Source organism: Bos javanicus, chromosome 3 (assembly GCF_032452875.1).
Source record: "Bos javanicus breed banteng chromosome 3, ARS-OSU_banteng_1.0, whole genome shotgun sequence".
NCBI lineage: Eukaryota > Metazoa > Chordata > Mammalia > Artiodactyla > Bovidae > Bos > Bos javanicus.
Genome location: NC_083870.1, coordinates 80,168,484 through 80,191,879, shown reverse-complemented (window position 1 = coordinate 80,191,879; position 23,396 = coordinate 80,168,484). Strand labels below are relative to the sequence as shown.

The following is a 23,396-nucleotide window of genomic DNA, read 5'->3' as shown; positions in this document are numbered from 1 at the left end:
GTGTATATTTATATATAAATATACGTATACATATATATATATAACTGAATCACTTTGCTGTGCAGCAGAAATTAACGCAACATTCTAAATCAACTATACTTCAATAAAAAAAAAGAAAACAACAAAAAAAATACTTATGCCCATTGCCCTCTTTCTACCGGGGAGAAAACTAAGACTTGGAAGTTGTGACTGCCCAGGTGGTGTTGCCGGGAGACGGCAGCCCTGAAGCAGAAGAGCAAATCTTGCTCTGTAGCAGCCTGTCTTTCTTTACAGTGCCCTGTTTGGATCACTGTGAGAGGAGATATCTCTGTTAAGAATGTGGGATTAAGTAATTACATTTTTTCAGTTTTTCAATTGGAATACATTTGATATGACATAAAATTCACCCTTTTGAAGTATGCAGCGCTCTTATCTTTAGTACTGTCAAAGAGCTATACAGGACTGCGGTCTGATTCCCAAACGTTTTCATCACCCACAAAGGAAACTCTATGTATATTAGCAGCCACTAATTAGCAGCAGTCCATTCCTCCTCTTCCATCCCCTAGGCAACCAGGAATCTGCTTTCTATTTCTATGGACTTGCCTATTTTAGACATTTCATATAAATGGAACCGTACAATGTATGCTCTTTTGTGGCTGGCTTCTTTCACTTAGCCTAATGTTTTCAAGGTTCATCCTTGCTGTATCAGTACTTTACATAGCCAGACAGTGTTCCGTTTTATGATTATATAGCTTTTGTTCATCCCTTCATCATTTGGTGAACATTTGAGTTATTGCCACTGTTGGGATATCACAAATGACGCTACAAGTAATTGCATTAAAAAAAATTATGTATTGAAGTACAGTTGACTTAAAATGTTATATTATTTCAAGTGTCCAGCATAGTGATTTGTTATTTTTATAGAGTATACACCATACAGAGTTGTTATAAAATATTGACTATGCTCCCTCGTGTGCCATATACTACATTCTTGTGACTTTATTTTGTAACTGGCAACTTGTATCTCTTAGTCTCCTTCACCTATTTCACATTTCTCCCCTGTGACAACCACTGGTTTGTTCCATGTGTGTGTGAGTCTGTTCCTGTTTTATTGTTCATTTTTTTTTGTTTGTTTTTTATAGTCCACATATGAGTGAAAGCATACAGTATTTCTCTTTCTCTGTCTGACTTATCTCACTAAGCATAATACCCTTCAGGTCCATGCATGGTGCTACAAATGGCAAGATTTTATTCTTTTTTTATGCTACATAAATATATATGTATATGTGTATGTGTGTATATATATACACATATATATGTATATGATTAACATATATCACATTATTCATTCATCTGTCAATGGGCACTCAGATTCTTCCATATCTATTGTGAATAATACTGCTATGAACTCAATATTAAGAAAACAAACAATCCAATTTAAAAATGGGCACAAGACCTAAACAGACATTTTTTTTCCCCCCAAAGAAACATACAGATGGCCAACAGACTCATGAAAAGATGCTCAACATCACTAATCATCAGGGAAATGCAACTCAAAACCACGCTGAGATATCACCTCACACCCATCAGAATAGAATGGCTATTGTCAAAAAGACAAGAAATATCAAGTGTTATTGTGGCAGTGATGTGGAGGAAAGGGAACCCTAATACACAGCTGGTGGGGATGTAAGTTGCTACAGCAATATGGAAAGCAATATAGCGTTTCCCTCCCCCTCAAGTGAAGAGTAGCTACCATGTTGTCGTTGCTCGGTCACTAAGTTGTGTCTGACTCTTTGTGACTCTGTGGACTGCAGCACGTCAGGCTTCCTTGTCCTTCACTATCTCCTGGAGTTTGCTCAAACTCATGTTCATTGAGTCAGTGATACTATCCAACTGATCCTGCAATTTCACACTTGGGTATCTGTCTGAAGAAAATGAAAACACTAATTTGAAAATATATATGCACCCTAATGTTCATAGCAAATGTTCGTATTTTAAGTCACCAAGTATTTTCTAAGTACATGTTCTATGGCAGTCATTGCCTAGGGGTTTAGGATTGACAAAAGTAAGACTGCCTTTTAGGAGTTCAGGGGAAATTCACACATGTATGAGTATCCACTACCATTATAGAGGTGGGATGAGATGGCATAAAGGTAGCAGTTTATTCTATCCAGTGGTGGCTCAGAAAGGCTACAGAAGATGTGAAGGTGGGTCTTGAAGGATTAGTTCATCAGGTTGGAACAGGGGCATCCTGGACAGAAGGAATGAGATGAGTCAAAGTATGGCAAGGTGCAAGAACATAGGGTCTCAGAGATGAAGGAATGGCTTGCCACAAAAGAGTTTATGGAGAGGAGAGGTTGGAAGTGAAGCTGGGCTAGATCCAAATGAGGTTGTTTAATATTCATAGTAAACTTCAAAGTAACTAGTAAACTAAAAATTCAAAGTGCAGATATAGAAGCAGTTGATGATGTATGACTCCCCCAAATATAATCATTTGATCTGGTTCCCTCTTCACTGATTGATTGTAATGTGCTGCTTTTGTATTTTTTAGGTGACCAACACTCAAATATTTCAGCTTCAGTTTCATACTGGATTCATTCCACTGGACACAACAGTTTTAAAGTTCACCAAGTAAGTGCTACTTGGGCCAACCTGCCTTTTCAATCCAAGGAGCTGTGAAATTCTGGCAGTTAGTGCCAGCAATTAGTGCCCATGTGACAGCTTCCCCGTCACCCCAAATCCTGTGCCTGTGGCTTAGCAACATACTGGAGGCTGGTTGCATTTTACAACTCTCAGTTGGATATAATTTGTCATAAACACAAATGGATCAGACTTCAAATGAAAAGATCTGAAATACCTTGTGGGGGAACAGAAGTGAGCAGAGAAGGAACAGAGTTTCAGTATGGTCATCCTTTGCATCTGTATTTCTTTGTGTTTTGCAACAGGGAAGGAAATGGAATCAACAAAGACCCATCAGAATGGATGCCTGGCGGTAGCACTGAAGCAGGGTCCCCTGGGACCTCTGCATCAGATATTAGTTGCTGTATTATAGTGCAGTCTAGGGGACCCACAAGAGTGGCTGAAACTGGGGTGATAGGTGGGAATTGCTAGAGCCAGGTTAGGAGTAGACATTCAGGAGCTCAGGATGGTGGCTGTGAGCCTTTTTCACTATTTTAACAACTGATTTGGACATGCCAGTGTACACCATCAGGATATATCTGCCCTGCTATCTGGAATGCTTTCACAAGCAGTAGTATCTAAATTCTACAAGTAGGCATTCCTCTCCTCTTTTATCTCGATGAGGAAACTGAGGCTCAGAACAGTAAAGTCTCTTATGTGGTAATGGTTGATTTTTCCTTAGAAATGAGTCTCAGTCTGAACCTCAGAATCCATCTACAATGGTTTCTGCATTGAACGTCATACTGGTTCCATTGTTTTTCACTGACCTTATTCTTCTAAATTCCTATTTAGGCCTGAGTTGGATGCATGTGATGTACCAGAAAAATATCCTCAGCTATTTCAGGTAACTCTGGATGTAGAACTACAGCCTCACGACAAAGTGATGGAGCTAACCCCACCGTGGGAACATTACTGCACAAAAGATGTCAACCCCAGCATCCTCTTCTCTTCTCACCAGGAGCATCAAGATACTCTGGTCTTAGGAGGTATGAGTCATCCAGTGGTTTAGTTTTCAGAATGAAGCCTCTGTGTTATTTATCTCATTGATTTATTTCCCGTGTTTCCTTGATATCTTTTGTCTTGCAGGACAGGCTCCAATAGATATCCCTCCAGATAATCCCAGACATTTTGGGCAAGGTGGCTTCTTTTCCACTCTCTGCTGGCAAGGTATTTATTTCCAAGCATTTCTTTAAGTTACATGGTTAGATGGTTAAATCACATGGTTCTTCTATAAAAATGATTAGTCCTTGAAACAGTCTAAAGTAAAAACAACACTAAGAAGTCATCTATCTAACATGTTATTTCACATTCTTCCTGCTCATTCCTTTTCCATATGAGGCAACTTTCCTACTCTGAACTCCATGGATGCTATTAGACTGATGCAAAAGGCCATTTTAAGCTGAACTCTACCTTTTCTATTATGCGGTGTTTTGGCTCACAGCACTGGGTTTATGAATAATCATGGTATTTTCTAGGATCTCCATTTACACTGCTGACACACACAAAAAATTAGCAAAGAACTCTATCTCACGGCCTTAACTAAATTCTCCAAAAATAAAAAATCTGGCAACACCCACCTCCACCCTGCCCAGGGCTTTGACCACTAGCAGAGCAGAGCTGAGCTTCCCTGGTGCAGGGAAGGCAAACACTACCTACATATCTCTGCTGCTGCTGCGGCTGCTGCTAAGTCGATTCATTTGTGTCTGACTCTGCGCGACCCCATAGATGGCAGCCCACCAGGCTCCGCCATCCCTGTGATTCTTATATCTCTGCTACTTGCTTTAAAAACCTTGACAGAGGTTGGACTTGATTGCAATATCCTTTTTTGCAGAACCTGGAGATATGTTTAGAATCTTTCCCAACATAAAACTCTGGACAGCTCCCAGTAGATTAGCATTGGTATTCTGATTGATACCCCTTTGCTTGGGAGAAGGCAACGGCACCCCACTCCAGTACTCTTGCCTGGAAAGTCCCATGGACGGAGGAGCCTGGCGTGCTTCAGTCCGTGGGGTCGCTAGGAGTCGGACACGACTGATCGACCTCACTTTCACTTTTCACTTTCGTGCATTGGAGAAGGAAATGGCAACCCATTCCAGTGTTCTTGCCTGGAGAATCCCAGGGACGGAGGAGCCTGGTGGGCTGCCGTCTATGCGGTTACACAGAGTCGGACACGACTGACGCGACTTAGCAGCAGCAGCAGCAGCAACACCCCTTTGCTTTAGAGTTTGCTGAGGTTAACTGCAAGATTGAATGCGGAATTCCATGGTAAGGACTTTCTTAAGAAAGGGGTAGGAACCTGCCTCTGGCGATAGTGTACTTAAAATCCTCTTGGTTGACTTTCCTTTCCGTGTCAATATAACACACTATTCCCATTGCCTACACAGAGTTTTCCATGTGTGATGAAAAAGTTGTTTATAGAATTCCTTTGAATTGAAAGGTTTACTTTCAGAATTTTCTTTTTTTAAAATTTTTATTGGGAAATAGTTGATTTACAATGTTGTGGTGTTTTCAGGTGTACTATAAAGTGAATCTGTTGTACATATATCCACCCTTTTTAGATTCTTTCAGAATTTTCTACTGAGAATTGGGATCAAAAACATTTTAAAAATGGGAAAACCCAATGAAATCTAGATAGCAGGTAGATTTCCCAGTCCCCTCTTGGTTTTTCCTTCATCTTGCTTCTTCACATAAGAGCTTTTAATAAAACTTTACTTTTACTTTCCTCTGCTATTTTAGTAAGTACTTGAGAAATCTTCTTATCAGGCTATAAAATAGGTTTAGCACAAATGCACAGTCTTTTAACTGAACTGCACAGAGCCAGATGGATTTAGGAATGAAGAATTTTTTGCACGTTAGAAAGTCAATATGATAAATAAACTGCATATTACTTAGCACCCCTGAGTGTATCTCAGACAACAGCATGTCATTAAATATGTTAAAATGTCTGCAGTGAGGGGCTGGAAGAAGTTGCTGCTGTAGGTGTCCCAGCTTTAGGCAGACCAGATCACACATTGAGCTTTTGCAATGGACCAGGCATTGTAATAGGGGCTAGAGAAACAAGGATATCCCCAGTCCTCAAGGATCTTCCCTTCTGGTTTGCGAGGAAATGGCTATATTGTGAAATTTGGGGAGGTGAAACATCAGAAAAGTAGAAAAGTCAAACACTGAGGTCCTGGTACTCTCTGTTGGCCTCACTGCTCTCATAAAGTTTGCAACATTGTAGATCAAGCCCTGAGCATTTGGAGTGGGAGCACTGACTCCAAGACCTAGAGTACCAGAGAACTAACCCAAGGAGTGTCAAATAGTGAGAATTCACACAAAGGAAACTACTTGAATACAAGGCCTGGCATCACCCAACCACCATTAGTACTCTGTGCAGGATGCCTCACCTAAACAGCAAAAAGACAAAAATAAAAACCCAATCATCAGCAGACAGAATTACCACCTCACTCAGCTTTGCCCATCAGAGGAAAAACAAACAAACAAAAACTCAGCACAATTCTCACCCTGTACGAAGCTTACACAGACCACTGGACCAAGCTTAGGAGGGCAGAAACAAAAAGGAAGAAAGAATTCAACCTTCTTCAAGGAAAGAATTCAACTTTCCTTCAAGCCTGGGAAAAGGAGACCTCAAACACAATAAGTTAAAAATAATAATAATGAGAAGGGAGAGAAATACTATACAAAGGAAGGAACAAACTAGAAATACGGAAGTCCAAATAAATGAAGAGGAAATAAGCAAACTACATGAAAAAGAATTCAGAATAATGATAGTAAAAATGATCAAAAACTTGAAAACAGAACGGAGAAAAAGGAAGAATCAATTAACAAAGACCTAGGAGAATTAAAGAATAAACATACAGAGACAAACAACACAATTACTGAAATTAAAAAAACTCTAGAAGGAATCAATAGCAGAATATCTGAAACAGAAGAACGAATCAGTGAGTTGGAAGATAAAATGGTGGAAATAACTTCTGAAGAGCAGAATAAGGTAAAAATTTTGAAGAGATTATAGTTGAAAATTTCCCCAACATGGAAAAGGAAATAGTCAATCAAGTCTAAGAGGCACAAAGAGCCCATACAGGATAAACCCAAGAAGAAACATGCCAAGACACATACTAATTAAACTAGCAAGACTAAACACAAAGAATATTAAAAGCAGTAAGGAAGAAGCAACAAGTAACATACAGGGGAAACCCCATACACTTAACAGTTGATCTTTCAGCAGAAACTCTGCAGGCCAGAAGGGAATGGCAGGATATATTTAAAGTACTGAAAGGGAAAAATCTACAATCAAGATTACTGTACCCGGCAAGGATCTCATTCAAAATTGATGGAGAAATAAAAAGCTTTTTGGACAAGCCAAAGTTAAGAGAATTCAGTACCACCAAACCAGCTTTACAACAAATGTTAAAGTGATTGACATAGTCAAGAAATACAAGAGAAGAAAAAGGATCTACAAATCAACCCCAAACAATCAAGAAAATGGCAATAGGAACATGGTAATTACTTTAAATGTAAATGGATTAAATGTTCCAACAAAAAGACACAGACTGGCTGAATGGATACAAAAACAAGACCCATATATATGCTGTCTACAAGAAACCTACTTCAGACCTAAAGACACATATAGACTGAAAGTGAGAGGAAGGAAAAATATATTCCATGCAAATGGGAAGCAAAAGAAAGCTGGAGTAGCAATCCTCCTATCCAAAAAAAATAGACCTTAATATAAAGAATATTACAAGAGATAAGGAAGGACATTCTTTAATGATCAAGGGATCAATACAAGAGGAAGACACAACAATTGTAAATATCTATGCACCTAACATAGGAGTACCTCAATACATAAGACAAATAGTAACAGACATAAAGGAGAAATTGACAGTAACAATAATAGTAGGAGACTTTAACACTCCACTCACACCAATGAACAGATTATCAAAACAGAAAATTAATAAGGAAACACAAGTCTTAAATGACACATTAGATGAGATGGATCTCATTGATATCTTCAGGACATTTGCATCCAAATGCAGAAGAATACACCTTCTTCTCAAGTGCACATGGAACATTCTCCAGGATAGACCACATCTTGGGTCCCAAATCAAACCTCAGTTAATTTAAGAAAATTGAAATCATAGCAAGCATCTTCTCCAATCACAGAGTTATGAGACTAGGTATCAATTATAAGAAAAAAAAGCTGTTAAGAAACACAAACACATGGAAATTAAACAACACATTTCTAAATAACCAACAGGTTACTGAAGAAATCAAAAAAGAAATAAATTGCTAGAGACAAATGACAATGAAAACACAACAACTCAAAACCTGTGGGATGCAGCAAAACCAGTTCTAAGAGGGAAGTTTATAGCCATACAATCCTACCTCAACAAATAAGAAGCTCATCGAATAGACAACCTAACTTTACACCTAAAACAGCTGAAAAAGGAAGAACAAAACCCCAAAAAAACTTAGTAGAAGGAAAGAAATCATAAAGATCTGAGCAGAAATAAATGAAAAAGAAATGAAAGAAACAATAGTAAAGGTTAATAAAACCAAAAGCTAGTTCTTTGAGAAGATAAACAAAATTAGCAAACCTTTAGCCAGATTCATCAAAAAAAAAAAAAAAGAGAGAAGAATCAAATCAACAAAATTAGAAATAAAAAAGGAGAGGTTACAACAGACAATGCAGAAATACAAAGGATTAGAAGAGACTATTATGAACAACTATATGGCAATAAAATGGATAACCTGGAAGAAATGGACAGATTATTAGAAAAGTTCAATCTTCCAAGACTGAACCAGGAAGAAATAGAAATTATGAACAACCCAATTATAAGTACAGAAATTAAAGCTGTGATCAAATATCTCCCAAAAAACAAGAGCCCAGGACCAGATGCCTTCACAGGAAGATTCTGTCAAATATTTAGAGAAGAGCTAATGCCTATCCTTCTAAAACTCTTACAAAAAATTGCAGAGGAAAGAACACTTCCAAACTCATTCTACAAGGCTGCCATCACCCTGATACCAAAACCAGACAAAGACAACACAAAAGATGAAAACTACAGGCCAATATCACTGAAGAACATGGATGCAAAAATCCTCAACAAAATTTTAGCAAACAGAATTCAGTAACACATCACAAAGCTCATACACTGTGATCAAGTTGAGTTATTCCAAGAATGCAAGGACTCTACACCATATTAACAAATTGAAAGATAAAAATCATGTGATAATCTCAATAAATGCAGAAAAAGCCTTTGACAAAATTCAGCACCCATTTATGGTTTAAACTCTTCAAAAAATGGGCATAGAAGGAACCTACCTCAACATAGTAAAGGGCATATATGATGAACCTACAGCAAACATTATTCTCAATGTTGGGAAACTGAAAGCATTCCCCCTAAGATCAGAAACAAGACAAGGGTGTCCACTTTCACCACTATTATTCAATAGTCCACTTTCACCACTATTATTCAAGTCCTAGCTACCACAATCAGAGAAGAAAAAGAAATAAAAGGAATCCAGATCAGAAAAGAAGTCAAGTCTCACTGTTTGCAGATGACATGATACTGTACATAGAAACCCTTAAAGATAGTATCAGAAAATTACTAGAGCTAATCAGTGAATTTAGCAAAGTTGCAGGATACAAAATCAATACACAGAAACCACTTGTATTTCTATATACTAACAATGAAAAATCAGAAAGAGTAAATGAAGGAGTCAATCCCATTCACCATTACAACAAAAAGAATTAAATATCTAGGACTAAACTTACCTAAGGAGACAAAAGAGCTATACACAGAAAATTATAAGACACTAATGAAAGAAATCAAAGATGATATAAACAGATGGAGAGATATTCCATGTTCCTGGGTAGGAAGAATCAATACTGTGAAAATGACAATACTACCAAATGCAATCTACAGGCAATGGCACCCCACTCCAGTACTCTTGCCTGGAGAATCCCATGGATGGAGGAGCCTGGTAGGCTACAGTCCATGGGGTCGCTAAGGGTTAGACATGACTGAGCGACTTCACTTTCACTTTTCACATTCATGCATTGGAGAAGGAAGTGGCAACCCACTCCAGTATTCTTGCCTGGAGAATCCCAGCGACAGAGGAGCCTGTTGGGCTGCTGTCTATGGGGTCACACAGAGTCGGACAGATTCAATGTAATCCCTATCAAATTACCAATGGTATTTTTCACAGAACTGGAACAAAAAATTTCACAGTTCACATGGAAACACGAAAGACCCCAAATAGCCAAAGTAGTCTTGAGAAAGAAGAATGGAGCTGGAGGAATCAACCTTCCTGACTTCAGATTATACTACAAACTTACAGTCATCAAGACAGTACGGTACTGGCACAAAAACAGAAATATAGACTAATGGAACAAGATAGAAAGCCCAGAAATAAACCCATGCACCTATGGGTACCTTATTTTTGACAAAGGAGGTAGGAATATACAATGGGGCAAAGACCGCCTCTTCAATAAATGGTTCTGGGAAAACTGGACAGCTGCATGTAAAAGAATGAAATTAGAACACTTCCTAAAGACCTAAATGTAAGACCAGAAACTATAAAACTCTTAGGAGGAAAACATAGGCAGAATGCTGGATGACATAAATCAAAGCAAGATCCTCTATGACCCACCTCCTAGAGTAATGGAAATAAAAACAAAAGTAAATAAGTGGGACCTGATTAAACTGAAAAACTTTAGAACAGCAAAGGAAATTATAAGCAAGGTGAAAAGACAGCCCTCAGAATGGGAGAAAATAACAGCAAATGAAACAACTGACAAAGGATTAATTTCCAAAATATACAAGCAGTTCATGCCAGAAAAACAACCCAATTAAAAAGTAGGAAAAAGATCTAAACAGACATTTCTCCAAAGAAGACATACAGATGGCTAACAAACACATGAAAAGATGCTCAACATCACTCATTATTAGAGAAATGCAAATCAAAACTACAATGAAATATCACCTCACACCAGTCAGAATGGCCATCATCAAAAAGTCTACAAACAATAGATGCTGGAGAGGGTATGGAGAAGGAATGCTCTTGCACTGTTAGTGGGAATGTAGATTGATACAGCTACTGTGGAAGACGGTATGGAGATTCCTTAAAAAACTAGGAATAAACCCACCATATGACCCAGAAATTCCACTCCTAGGCATATACCCTGAGGAAACCAAAATTGAAAAGGTGCATGTATCCTAATGTTCATTGCAGCACTATTTACAATAGCTAGAACATGGAAGCAACCTAGATGCCCATCAACAGATGAATGGATAAAGAATTTGTGGTACATATACACAATGGAATATTACTCAGGCCATAAAAAGGAACCCATTTGAGTCAGTTCTGATGAGGTGGATGAACCTAGAACCTATTATACAGAGTGAAGTGAGTCAGAAAGATAAATATCATATTCTAATGCACATGTACAGAATCTAGAAAAATGGTACTGAAGAATTTATTTACAGGGCAGCAGTGGAGAAACAGAGAATAGACTTATGGACATGGAGAGAGAGGAGGAGAGGGTGACATGTATGGAAAGAGTAACATGGAAACTTACATTACCATATGTAAAATAGATAGCCAATGGGAATTTGCTGTATGGCTCAGGAAACTCAAACAGGCTCTGTATCAACCTAGAGGGGTGGGATGGGGAGGGAGATGGGAGGGAGGTTCAAAAGGGAGGGGATATATGTATACCTATGGCTGATACATGTTGAAGTTTGACAGAAAACAACAGAATTCTGTAAAGCAATTATCCTTCAATAAAAAAAGAAAAAGAAAAAAAATGTCTGCAGTGAAACATAACTCATAGCCCTGAGTGAAATCAATGAAGACATTTATAAGTAACTTTCACATCAGTTCTAGTCAGATTTTCCCACAAACGTAGGGAAACCTTTAGTTTTTCACAGCTTTTTGCATTTTAGAACTGGGGAGGAGGGATGTGGATCTGCACTTGGTTTGGAACAGGCATCTACCTGCCAGTAGATGAAGTTCCATAGGGCCATCTGCCCCATGGAGGGCCTGGAATGTCACTCACCAGCCTCTCCATTCCTTCCCCAGAAGAAAGGAATTTCCTGCTGCAAATCTTTCCTGCTGCCCATTTTATGCTGAAAGTAGCTCCTCCCAGTTGGTGTAAAGGGCCATCCTAACACCAGAGCCATTTCCTCTGGTCACTTATTAGGCATGGGGTTCACTTCTGCTCCAGACTGTGGGAGAAAGGCCCTGCTTTTGGCTGCAGGTCATTTGAAGAAGAAAAAGACCATGAGAGGAGGCAGCAAGGACTAGGAAACGATGTTTTGTTTTTTTTCAAAGCACCTAGCATAGTGCTGGGAAGAAAAAGAGGATGGTGGTAGTAGTAATTTTAAAAATAAGAAAAACCACTTAAGTACTACTTACTATTGATCTGAGCACTTTCCATATCGAATCTCATGTAATTTTCACAACACTCAATGGGAGCTAGGTTCTATTTACTACTCCCGTTTTGCAGAGGGGAAAACCAAGGCACAGAGAAGTAAAGCCACTTTCTCAGCACAGAGCCAGTAAGTAGCAGAGATGAGATTCAAACTTGGGCTGATTCTAGAGTTTTTGGTCTTCATGCCTATGCTATATTCCTCTCAAATGCTCATCAGATAGTAATTGAATGTTATGTGAAATACATCAAGTTTTCCATCAGTAAGAGTCTAAAAGCATTGTTTTTTCCAGGCTGCTCTTTCTCTCTTTCTGAACTTAAGTGTGTAGACTCTAACAAAAAGCAGTAATTCTGTGGCTGGTGACTGACTGTTTCTGGCATACTGGCCTTCCTTAGATCAGAAATCGGAGAAGTCATTCTGCGAGGAGGACCACGCTGCCCTAGTGAATCAGGAGAGTGAGCAGTCAGACGATGAGCTTCTGACGCTGTCCAGCCCACATGGCAATGCCAATGGTGACAAACCTCACGCAGCCAGGAAGCCCAGCAAAAAGCAGCAGGAGCCAGCTGCCCCTGCACCCCCTGAGGATGTGGATCTTCTGGGTCTAGAAGGGTCTGCAGTGAGTAAGAACTTCTCTTCGCCGGCAGCTCCTCCCTCCAATTCCGAACTTCTGAGTGACCTGTTCGGGGGCGGAGGTGCAGCCGGTCCCGTCCAGTCTGGACAGTCAGGGGTGGACGACGTGTTTCACCCGAGTGGACCTACATCCACCCAGTCCACACCACGCCGATCTGCCACCTCCACCTCTGCATCTCCAACACTGAGAGTAGGAGAAGGTAATTGTTTCCATATTGTGGTGTACTTCTCAGTGTTGAATTATAACTTTTGGGCCAAGCAGGTGGAATCGAACTTTCCTCATAATCTAGCCTTTTCTGATCTCCCTAAAAGTCTGCAGAAGGTCTGTATCTTCCTGTCAGTGGGAACCACAAGAGGAAGTAGAAATACTGTCCATTTTGGTAGGACAGTCTAAGAAAGAATATTTGAGTTCATCACCCTTACTTTTTTTTTAAGGCTTCAATCCCTCAGCTGCTTATTTATTTCTTCTTGGAGGTGTAGATTGATGAATTGTTATTAATAATAACAGCAACTATTTGTGGGGTACTCACTATTTGCCAAACATGGAATTTAACACCAGCCATGAATTCAGTCTTTATAAAAACACAGTAAATAAGGTGCTATTGTTATCTGCATTTTCTAGTTGAGGAAACAGAGGCTTAGAGTCAAATTAGTAATGTACTTTTATATAGCGAGTCCCTGGGCCCAAAACTAGGCCATTTGACTCCTGAGCTTTCCCTCAGTTTTCCTGTAATGGCTTCTCGAAACTGTAGTTTTCTGAATACGTTTTTGCTGTGCAGAGAAGCACTTAATTAATTTAAGATATATTTAAGGGACCCCTGCCAGCAGCACAGCTGATTGAGTGGAGCAGTTGGTGCCAGATAAAGAGTTTGAGCCCCATGAGGCTCAGTCAGCTTCACTCCGCTCATTGCCACAAACTCAATCCTTCTTGTGGCTGGCCATCCACATTTTTTTGACGTTTGCAGGCAGACTCTTTAACATCTGAGCCACCAGGGAAGCCTAATTTAACATAGGTTGGTATTAAAAGTGTCCTAAGTAATAGTGAGAAGATTTTAGCATTCTCTACTGGTGGACATCAAAGTTAGGTGTCTGCTTGCAGGTATTCTATAAATCTCAGTATTCTCATTTTATAGAAGGGATAAAGTTTGGTTAGTATTAAATGAGCTAAATGACACACATCATGTAATAGAGTGCCTGATGTATAGTTGATTCATTGCTGCTATGTAAGGCTAATCTACTGCCCGGCAGACATTAGGAGAGCACTATGCCAATGAAGTTGTAGCTGAACACATATTAAATCATATCCCTCCCTGGGTTTTGAGAATGGGGTTTATTCATTAACTCGTTTGACTGTAGTTATCTATTCCTAGAATAGGTCACTCCTACTCCAGGAAGCAGTCAGCCCATTAGCTTGATGCTTACAAATTAGGAAGTGACATCTCATTATAGGGAGCTAATTCCCTTGCCCATTAATGCAAAATTAAAGTCCAGTTATATATATGCCACTCTGTCATTTTCATCACATTTATCTCACGTCTGTGAAGAATGTGACATGCCTTTGGGAAATTCCTGGAATTTGAAGTCCAAAAACTTGAACATGAGTCGAGTCTTATCATTTACTTGATATTGGGCAAGAAACGGCTCTCTGAACCTCAGTTTTATTGTCTATAGAATGAAAATGCTATCACTTCTGTCTGACAGCTAACAGGATCAGCTGATGTACTCTTTATGAAAGGCAACATAAACCCTAAAGAAATGATGCAATACTAAGTTACGGCATTGTTGGGCTTCCCTGATGGCTCAGTGGTTACGAATTCTCCTGCCAATGCAGGAGACATGGGTTTGATCCCTGGTCTGGGAAGATCCCACATGCCACAAAGCAACTAAGCCCGTGTGTCACAACTGTTGAGCCTGTGCTCTAGAGCCCAGGAATCGCAACTACTGAGCCCATACGCTGCAACTGTTGAAGCCCACATGCCCTCCACAGCAAGTGCAGCCACTGTAATGAGAAGCCCAGGCACCATAACAAGAGAAAAGCCTGCACAGCAATGAAGATCCAACATACTCAAAATAAATAAATAAAATTTAAAAATACTATTATTGTGTTGTTGCTGGAAACCTCAGCTGCCACTTTGTTGTAGTTTTCTTGGTTCATTCACAAACTTTTTTGCATTTTACTACATCTGCACCTGGTTTCTAGCAAGTTGTAAGCAAGCAATGTTTTGAAAGCATTTCGTGTCATAGAACATAAGGTGTGATGAGAGCTCAGTTTTTGTCACACTCATTTTCTTTTCTTTTTAACTTTTGATGTGCCAGGACCACTAAAAACACAAAACTAAGCAAAACCTGGTCAGTGAGGTTTTCTACTGTTCACCTTAATAGCAAAGCTCCTCGTGCCTGGTGTTTGTTCACTAATTCACTGAACATGATCACAGTTCATTCATTGATCATCTCTTGTGATCCAGGCCATGGTTTCACCACTTATCTATTAGTCTATAAACTTGCTTGATTTATTTCATGTTATTAAGATGCCCAAAGGCCCACAGGGCCCTTGTTTATAGAGTTTATGGATCATCCTACAGGTAAATCAGGAGTTCTCCTTTGTCCTCAAAGAAAGGGTTATTCACATGTAGTCAGAAATCCTTGGGCTTCACTGTTAACCCTGAAGGAAGTTTTAAGGATAGGATGGGCCTGTGGAGCAGCCCATGAGGCAGGTGTCATCCTGACTTTTCCAGTATTTGGCCTAGGGCCTTGTAAGAGTGACAGCTGTCCAATATTTATGGAATGAGTGAACCCATAGGACAAAGAAACACCTTTTTCCTGTTTTCTAGGTGCCACCTTTGACCCATTTGGAGCACCTTCTAAACCATCAGGTCAAGATTTGCTGGGTTCTTTTTTGAACACAGCCAGTGCTTCCAGTGACCCCTTTCTTCAGCCTACGAGGAGTCCTTCTCCTACAGTGCATGGTAAGGAAGTATTTATGCTGTGTTTAGTGGAACAGGGTTCCTTACAAGACATCAGTAGGTGTTCAGATATAAAAACATCTTGTAGGCAGGGTTTTGTTTTGGCTTTTGTTTTTGTTTTTTCTCCTTTGAATCTGCATACATTTTTTTAAAATTTTATTTTATTTTTAAACTTTACAATATTGTATTAGTTTTGCCAAATATCGAAATGAATCCTCCACAGGTATACCCGCGTTCCCCATCCTGAACCCTCCTCCCTCCTCCCTCCCCTACCCTCCCTTTGGGTCGTCCCAGTGCACCAGCCCCAAGCATCCAGTACCGTGCATCGAACCTGGACTGGTGACTCGTTTCATACATGATATTATACATGTTTCAATGCTATTCTCCCAAATCTCCCCACCCTCTCCCTCTCCCACAGAGTCCATAAGACTGATCTATACATTGGTGTCTCTTTTGCTGTCTCTTACACAGGGTTATTGTTACCATCTTTCTAAATTCCATATATATGCGTTAGTATACTGTATTGGTGTTTTTCTTTCTGGCTTACTTCACTCTGTATAATAGGTTCCAGTTTCATCCATCTCATTAGAACTGATTCAAATGTATTCTTTTTAATGGCTGAGTAATACTCCATTGTGTATATGTACCATAGCTTTCTTATCCATTCATCTGCTGATGGGCATCTAGGTTGCTTCCATGTCCTGGCTATTATAAACAGTGCTGCGATGAACATTGGGGTACATGTGTCTCTTTCCCTTCTGGTTTCCTTAGTGTGTATGCCCAGCAGTGGGATTGCTGGATCATAGGGCAGTTCAATTTCCAGTTTTTTAAAGAATCTCCACACTGTTCTCCATAGTGGCTGTACTAGTTTGCACTCCCACCAACAGTGTAAGAGAGTTCCCTTTTCTCCACACCCTCTCCAGCATTTATTGCTTGTAGACTTTTGGATCGCAGCCATTCTGACTGGCGTGAAATGGTACCTCATAGCGGTTTTGATTTGCATTTCTCTGATAATGAGTGATGTTGAGCATCTTTTCATGTATTTGTTAGCCATCTGTATGTCTTCCTTGGAGAAATGTCTATTTAGTTCTTTGGCCCATTTTTTGATTGGGTCATTTATTTTTCTGGAGTTGAGCTGTAGGAGTTGCTTGTATATTTTTGAGATTAGTTGTTTGTCCGTTGCTTCATTTGCTATTATTTTCTCCCATTCTGAAGGCTGTCTTTTCACCTTGCTAATAGTTTCCTTTGTTGTGCAGAAGCTTTTAAGTTTAATTAGGTCCCATTTGTTTATTTTTGCATTTATTTCCAATATTGGCTTTTGTTTTTGAAAAGCTACATATCTCTTAAAAATTAACAATTCATGTTAACATATTAAAAGTTCTGCAGTGTTTTACAGTAAAGAAGCCTGCTTAACTTTTACTCAGCTTCCCTAAAATTTAATTTGGAAATTTTTTTTGCATTAGAGCTACATGCACAAAATGCATAGGGCACCACCAGTTGTAGGACATATCTTTATTTTATGTGCTGTCACTTTCAGTTGATTGGAAGATGCCTACTAGTTGAAATCTTTGAATTATGAAAAAATATGTGTCTTGAGTTAATAAAATGCAATATGACAAGCATTCCACAAAATTAGCATTCCACAGAGCAGTTTAGAATACAATATCCCGATATATTAAACTAGTTCTAAGATGAAGCCACTAACCACACTCGACTGTTGAGCACTTAAAATGTGCCAGTCTGATTTGAAACATACTAAGTGTAAAGTGCATACCAGAATTCAAAACTTAGTACAAAAAAGCAATGTAACATGTCATTAATATATTTATATTAGTCATTTAATATAATATTTTGAATATATTAGGTTAAATACAATGTTATATTAATATTAATTTTGCCAGTGTCTTTTTACCTTTTTAAATGTGACTACTAGAAAAATTTTAAATTATACAAGGCCCACATTATATTTCTAAGTTAGAGACAAACTTTGTGGAAAGAATCATAATCACATCTGTTTGTAAGAGCAAAAAGGTATCACTTAGGTAGCACTGATTAAAACTGAAGGTCTTCAGTGAAGGATATATGGCTTTGGGCTGGAGAAATTAAGCTCCTTCTTGATGCTGAAGGATGCTGAACCCAAGTGGCCTAGACTTAGAGGACGATGTATTTATAGTTGAAGGCCCCCTGAGCCCCTCTGGGGAACACAGTGTAGTGATCAGCTTGACTTCATGGGAGCTATGCAAATGCAAAAGGAAACTGTGCAACACTGAGTTGAGTTGTGCAACTCTGGTCAAACTGCAATGACAGAAAATGAGGAAGCAGTCCAGGAACAAACTTTATGGGTGATTTCCTATTGCTCTTAAATCTCAAACTGTATGAAGTGGATCCACAGGACGATATGCAAGAAATTCACCTCTGACCCTTGTGCCATGCCCACTTAAAAGAATCTCTGGATTGGAAGTTGGCTACCCCAAGAGGAAAGATGCAGGGTGATAGGTTAAAGCTGTTGTTTTTGTTCACTTATTTAAAATGTAGGTTATGTCATTGCTGTCCCTGCAGTGGCTCCCTGCTTCACTCAGCATGGAAGCCAAAGTCATTGGGATGGCCTTGGTCGGCCCTCTGTGCTCGAATACCCAGGGCTGTGACCTCCTTCCCTACTTGCTCCCTCTGCTCGTTCCATTCCAGTCACATGGCTCTCCACCGTTGCACTGGCCGTCCTCTCTTCCCCAGACCATGGCATGGCTAATTCCTTCTCCTCTTTTATCTTTGCTCAGCAATCAGCTTCTCAGTGGGGTCTCCTCTGACTGCTCTATTTCACATGGAAACTTCTCCTCCTGTCTATCTTTCCCCACTAGAACATGAGTTCAGAGGCAGAGACTTTTGTTAGTTTTGTTTACAAATGCTTTCCTAGTGCCTACAAGATCTATATGATGTGTTGTATTATCTACCTGTCTTTCCATATAAAATGAATTATATTTTTTCCTATATAAATCTCTTTGATGCACACTGATAATATTAATAAGGTTATCTATTGTCCTGACTTTAATACTTTGAATTTACTGTTTTCATGTGAGTACCACCTTTTATGTCCCGTGGGTATGGATGTTCGTACTTGAGCATGGCAGTACGGACTTGGTTCTACCTTGTGAGTTGGCTAGATGTTTATCCCTCCGTTTCAGCCAGTTAGAACTCTTTTCTTTCGTGGCTGTGCTGCTGATTTTGATCTGTGTGATGCTAGTGTGTGAAAGAATGTTCCACTGTCCTTGCTGAGAAGGGAATTATTCCATTGTTAGTGGGTCAGTTGCATCCTCTTCATATATAGATGAGACTCAGGCATCAGTTTGGGAAGTCAGATTGCCCACCTCTAGTTTCTACAAGGCACTATCCATCACTTGTGAAAATCAAGAAATGTTACCTTCAAGTTCTATGAATATTTACTGAACATTTTCTCTGAAGAGAATAATTATTTAGGGCTTAATCTGAGAAGAAAAACTGAACAAGTAACCATAATAAAAAGCTAAGTAGAAGTTTAAAATACTGGGTATTATCTTTTCATTTGTTTATTCCTTTCTCTCCAGCAGATTTTAAATTTCTGGAGGATAGACACTTGTCCTTTAGCTCTCTGTTCCCTGATGGTGCCTTGTGTGTGGTAGGTTTGTGGGTTTGATTAGTAATACAGTTGAAGTACTAATTCCTAGTTCTGCATCCTAGTTGGGTGTAAGACTAAGGTCAGAGTTTAAAGGAAATCAAACAGAAAAAGTTAGCAAAATTATCTAGTTTCCACCTCAGTTTTCATGGATTACTGTGGAAAAAGAGAAGGGAAAACTGAAAGAAAAGAACTGTTATTTCTGATAATGGAATATTCTATTTAATTCAATGATGGGAAGGTACAGTGTCTTGGTTCGTACTAAGGAAATAAAACAGGTAAATATAAGGCTTGATAAGGATGGCTTGGTGCCTTGATGAACCTTTTGGTGGTGATATGTGTACTGTGTCTTAAATCCTACTTGCAGTGTTATTTTAGTATTTGCTTTGTATTCTTTGATTTAATGAACAGAACCTAGAAGAGTCTTAGAAAGAAGTTCTTTCTTATGGCATCCAGTTTCTTATTTGCATTCTACAGATGCAGAAAAAGTTTACTGTACCAATGTGTACTCTAATATACCTGATTATATTTAACTGAACATTTCTTTTAAATTCTCCACTTGAAACTTTGAGAAGGGTCAGTCAGTTCAGTCGCTCAGTTGTGTATGACTCTTTCTTACCCCATGGACTGCAGCATGCCAGGCTTCCCTGTCTTTCACTAACTCCTGGAGCTTGCTCAAATACATGTCCATTGAGTCGGTGATGCCATCCAACCATCTCATCCTTTGTTGTTGCCTTCTCTGCCTGCCTTCAACCTTTCCCAGCATCAGGGTCTTTTCCAATAAGTCAGATTTTTGCATCAGGTGGCCAAAGTTTTGGAGTTTCAGCTTCAGCATTAGTCCTTCCAATGAATATTCAGGACTGATTTCCTTTAGTATGGACTGGTTGGGTCTCCTTGCAGTCCAAGGGATTCTCAAGAGTCTTCTCCAACACCACAGTTCAAAAGCATCAATTCTTTGCACTCAGCTTTCTTTACAGTCCAACTCTCACATCCATACATGACCACTGGAAAAATCATAGCTTTGACTAGATGGACCTTTGTTGGTGAGGTAATGTCTCTCCTTTTTAATATGCTGTCTAGGTTGGTCATATCTTTTTCTCCAAGGAGTAAGAATCTTTTAATTTCATGGCTGCAGTCACTATCTGCAGTGATTTTGGAGCCCAAGAAGATAAAGTCTGTCACTGATTCCACTGTTTCCCCATCTATTTGCCATGAAGTGATGAGACCAGATGCTATGATTTTAGTTTTTTGAATGTTGAGTTTTGAGCCAGCTTTTTCACTCTCCTCTTTCAGTTTATAGCATTTCATCTGCATATCTGAGGTTATTGATATTTTTCCTGGCAATCTTGATTCTAGCTTGTGCTTCGTCCAGCCCAGCATTTCTCATGATGTGCTCTGCATATAAGTTAAAGAAGCAGGGTGAAAACATACAGCCTTGATGTACTCTTTTCCCAATTTTGAACCAGTCTGTCTGTCGTTCCATGTCCAGTTCTAACTGTTGCTTCTTGACCTTCATGCAGATTTCTCAGGAGACAGGTAAGGTGATCTGGTATTCCCATCTGTTTGAGAATTTTCCAGTTTTTTTGTGAGCCACACAGTCAAAGATTTTGGCGTAGTCAATAAAGCAGAAGTAGATGTTTTTCTGGAACTCTCTTGCTTTTTCGATAATCTAATGGATGTGGGCAGTTTTATCTCTGGTTCCTCTGCCTAAATGCAGCTTGAACATCTGGAAATTCACAGTTCACGTACTGTTGAAACCTGGCTTGGAGAATTTTGAGCATAACTTTGCTAGCGTGTGAGATGAGTGCAATTGTGCAATAGTTTGAACATTCTTTGACATTGCCTTTCTTTGGGATTGGAATGAAAACTGACCTTTTCCAGTCCTGTGGCCACTGCTGAGTTTTCCAAACTTGCTGGCATATTGAGTGCAGTACTTTCACAGCATCATCTTTTAGGATTTGAAATAGCTCAACTGGAATTTTATCACCTCCACTAGCTTTGTTCATAGAGATATTTCCTAAGGCCCACCTGACTTCACATTCCAGGATGTCTGGCTCTAGGTGAGTGATCACACCATCATGGTTATCTGGATCATGAAGATCTTGATTGTATAGTTCTTCTGTGTATTCTTGTCATCTCTTCTTAGTATCTTCTGCTTCTGTTAGGTCCATACCATTTTCTGTCCTTTATTGAGCCCATCTTTGCATGAAATGTCCCCTTGGTATCTCTAATTTTCTTGAAGAGATCTCTAGTCTTTCCCATTATATTGTTTCCCTCTATTTCTTTGCATTGATCACTGGATGGCTTTCTTATCTCTCCTTGCTGTTCTTTGGAACTCTGCATTCAAATGGGTATATCTTTCTTTTTCTCCTTTGCCTTTCACTTCTCTTCTTTTCTCAGCTAGCTGTTTGTAATGCCTTCTAAGACAACCATTTTGCCTTTTTGCATTTCTTTTTCTTGGGAATAGTCTTGATCACTGCCTTCTGTACAGTGTCATGAACCTCCGTCCATAGTTCTTCTAGCACTCTATCAGATGTAATCCCTTGACCTCCCTTGAGAGGGGTCAGAATGATCTATTTTGAAGCTGTAGTGAGTTTGTTGTTTTAGTGACAGTAGATACATCCCTGACAGCAGCATGGTGGGTGGATGGTATCTAGTCAGTTCCTAGTAAGTGTTCTGATTGACTCATATTCTCTGTTAATGTCCCAGCAGAGGAGACAAAAACAAAAAAAAATTAATTTTTATTCATTTTTTAATGCAAAATACATTTCCTATTGGGGTACAACAATGTTGCGATAATTTCAGGTGAACAGTGAAGGGACTCAGCCACACATATACATGGATCCATTCTCCCCCAAATGATAAAACAACATTTTTGTTCTAAGTTGCTCATGCAGTTTATGCCAGCTTAAGGCAAATTGAGTTTGAGTTTCATTTCACCTTTTTTCTATTGCCTACTGACTTTGTGTTAAGGGTAGAGGTGGGACCCATGCAGATGGATAAGATAATTCTTGCTTTCACAGCGTACTCGAGACAGATATATGCACAGTTACAATTCAGAGTGTACCTTTGGAGGTAAAATAAAGGCGAACAAGGAAGTAACAGAGACAAACAGTATATGGCTTCCACCAGTGCTCATATAAGTAAGTACAGATGAAGGCAGAAAATACCAATGTTGCAGAATGTGGAGAGAGCTCGGAGGGAGAGTAGAATCACGTGAGACATGGGCATATCATGAGAGGGAGAGCATTTTCTTTTGTGAACTCAGAAAAGTGGATTCTGAGCTATTTTGTCCTGATTCTTTTTCTTCTCCTCGTTTGCAGCTTCTAGTACCCCTGCTGTGAACATTCAGCCGGATGTTTCAGGAGCCTGGGACTGGCATACCAAACCAGGTAAAGATCAGCAGATGAATTTTGTGCCACATAATTGGTCACTGGAGCATAATCCTTCACCCAAGGTGAAGTGAGTACTTGCAGAGTGCTAGCCCCATTTATGGAAGTTCCTAAAGGTTCCCAATCTGAGAAAGCTTTTCACATTGCCCTTGATGACATGGTAGTGCTGCATGTCTTATGATAATTTCTCTAAGTCTCAATTTGCTAAATGTTTGCCGTGACAATAGAGTTAGACAGATCTGGGTATACATCTAACTCAACCATTTAGAAGCTTTTGAATTTTTTTTTACCAGTCTGAACTTCAGTTTTCTTATCTGTAAAATGGAATTCACAATTCTTATCCCACACAGTTTAAGTGAAATTACTTACATGAAATTTTCTGGCATAGAGTAGGTGTTGCATAATCTGAATGGTTTTCTCTCTTACAGAGAACTTGTTTTAGATCTGAATTTGTCTATAGTAAATAAATTCTCTTTCTTATGGCTAGTATTGTATTTTTTGAGAGCCATCTTGTGTGATTATCTTTCTGACACTGTGCAAGTTACACACACACACACACACACACACACACACACACTATGTCTGTCACAGCAACTTTCTAAAGCAGTTGCTGTTTCCTTATGTAACCAATGAGAAAATATCGACACTCAGAAAAGTTAAGCAA

At 39.3% G+C, this 23,396-nt stretch overlaps 1 protein-coding gene across 3 annotated transcripts in view; it reads left to right on the top strand.

Moving 5' to 3' along the window:
- DNAJC6 (DnaJ heat shock protein family (Hsp40) member C6) overlaps positions 1-23,396 on the top strand; it is a 178,616-nt gene that overhangs the window by 138,382 nt on the left and 16,838 nt on the right. For all 3 annotated transcript variants that reach the window (XM_061411711.1, XM_061411712.1, XM_061411710.1), the window contains exons 9-14: positions 2,531-2,610; positions 3,451-3,644; positions 3,745-3,825; positions 12,497-12,931; positions 15,563-15,697; positions 22,664-22,732. In XM_061411711.1, the coding sequence (XP_061267695.1) occupies positions 2,531-2,610; positions 3,451-3,644; positions 3,745-3,825; positions 12,497-12,931; positions 15,563-15,697; positions 22,664-22,732 (994 nt within the window). The remainder of the gene's footprint in view (positions 1-2,530; positions 2,611-3,450; positions 3,645-3,744; positions 3,826-12,496; positions 12,932-15,562; positions 15,698-22,663; positions 22,733-23,396) is intronic.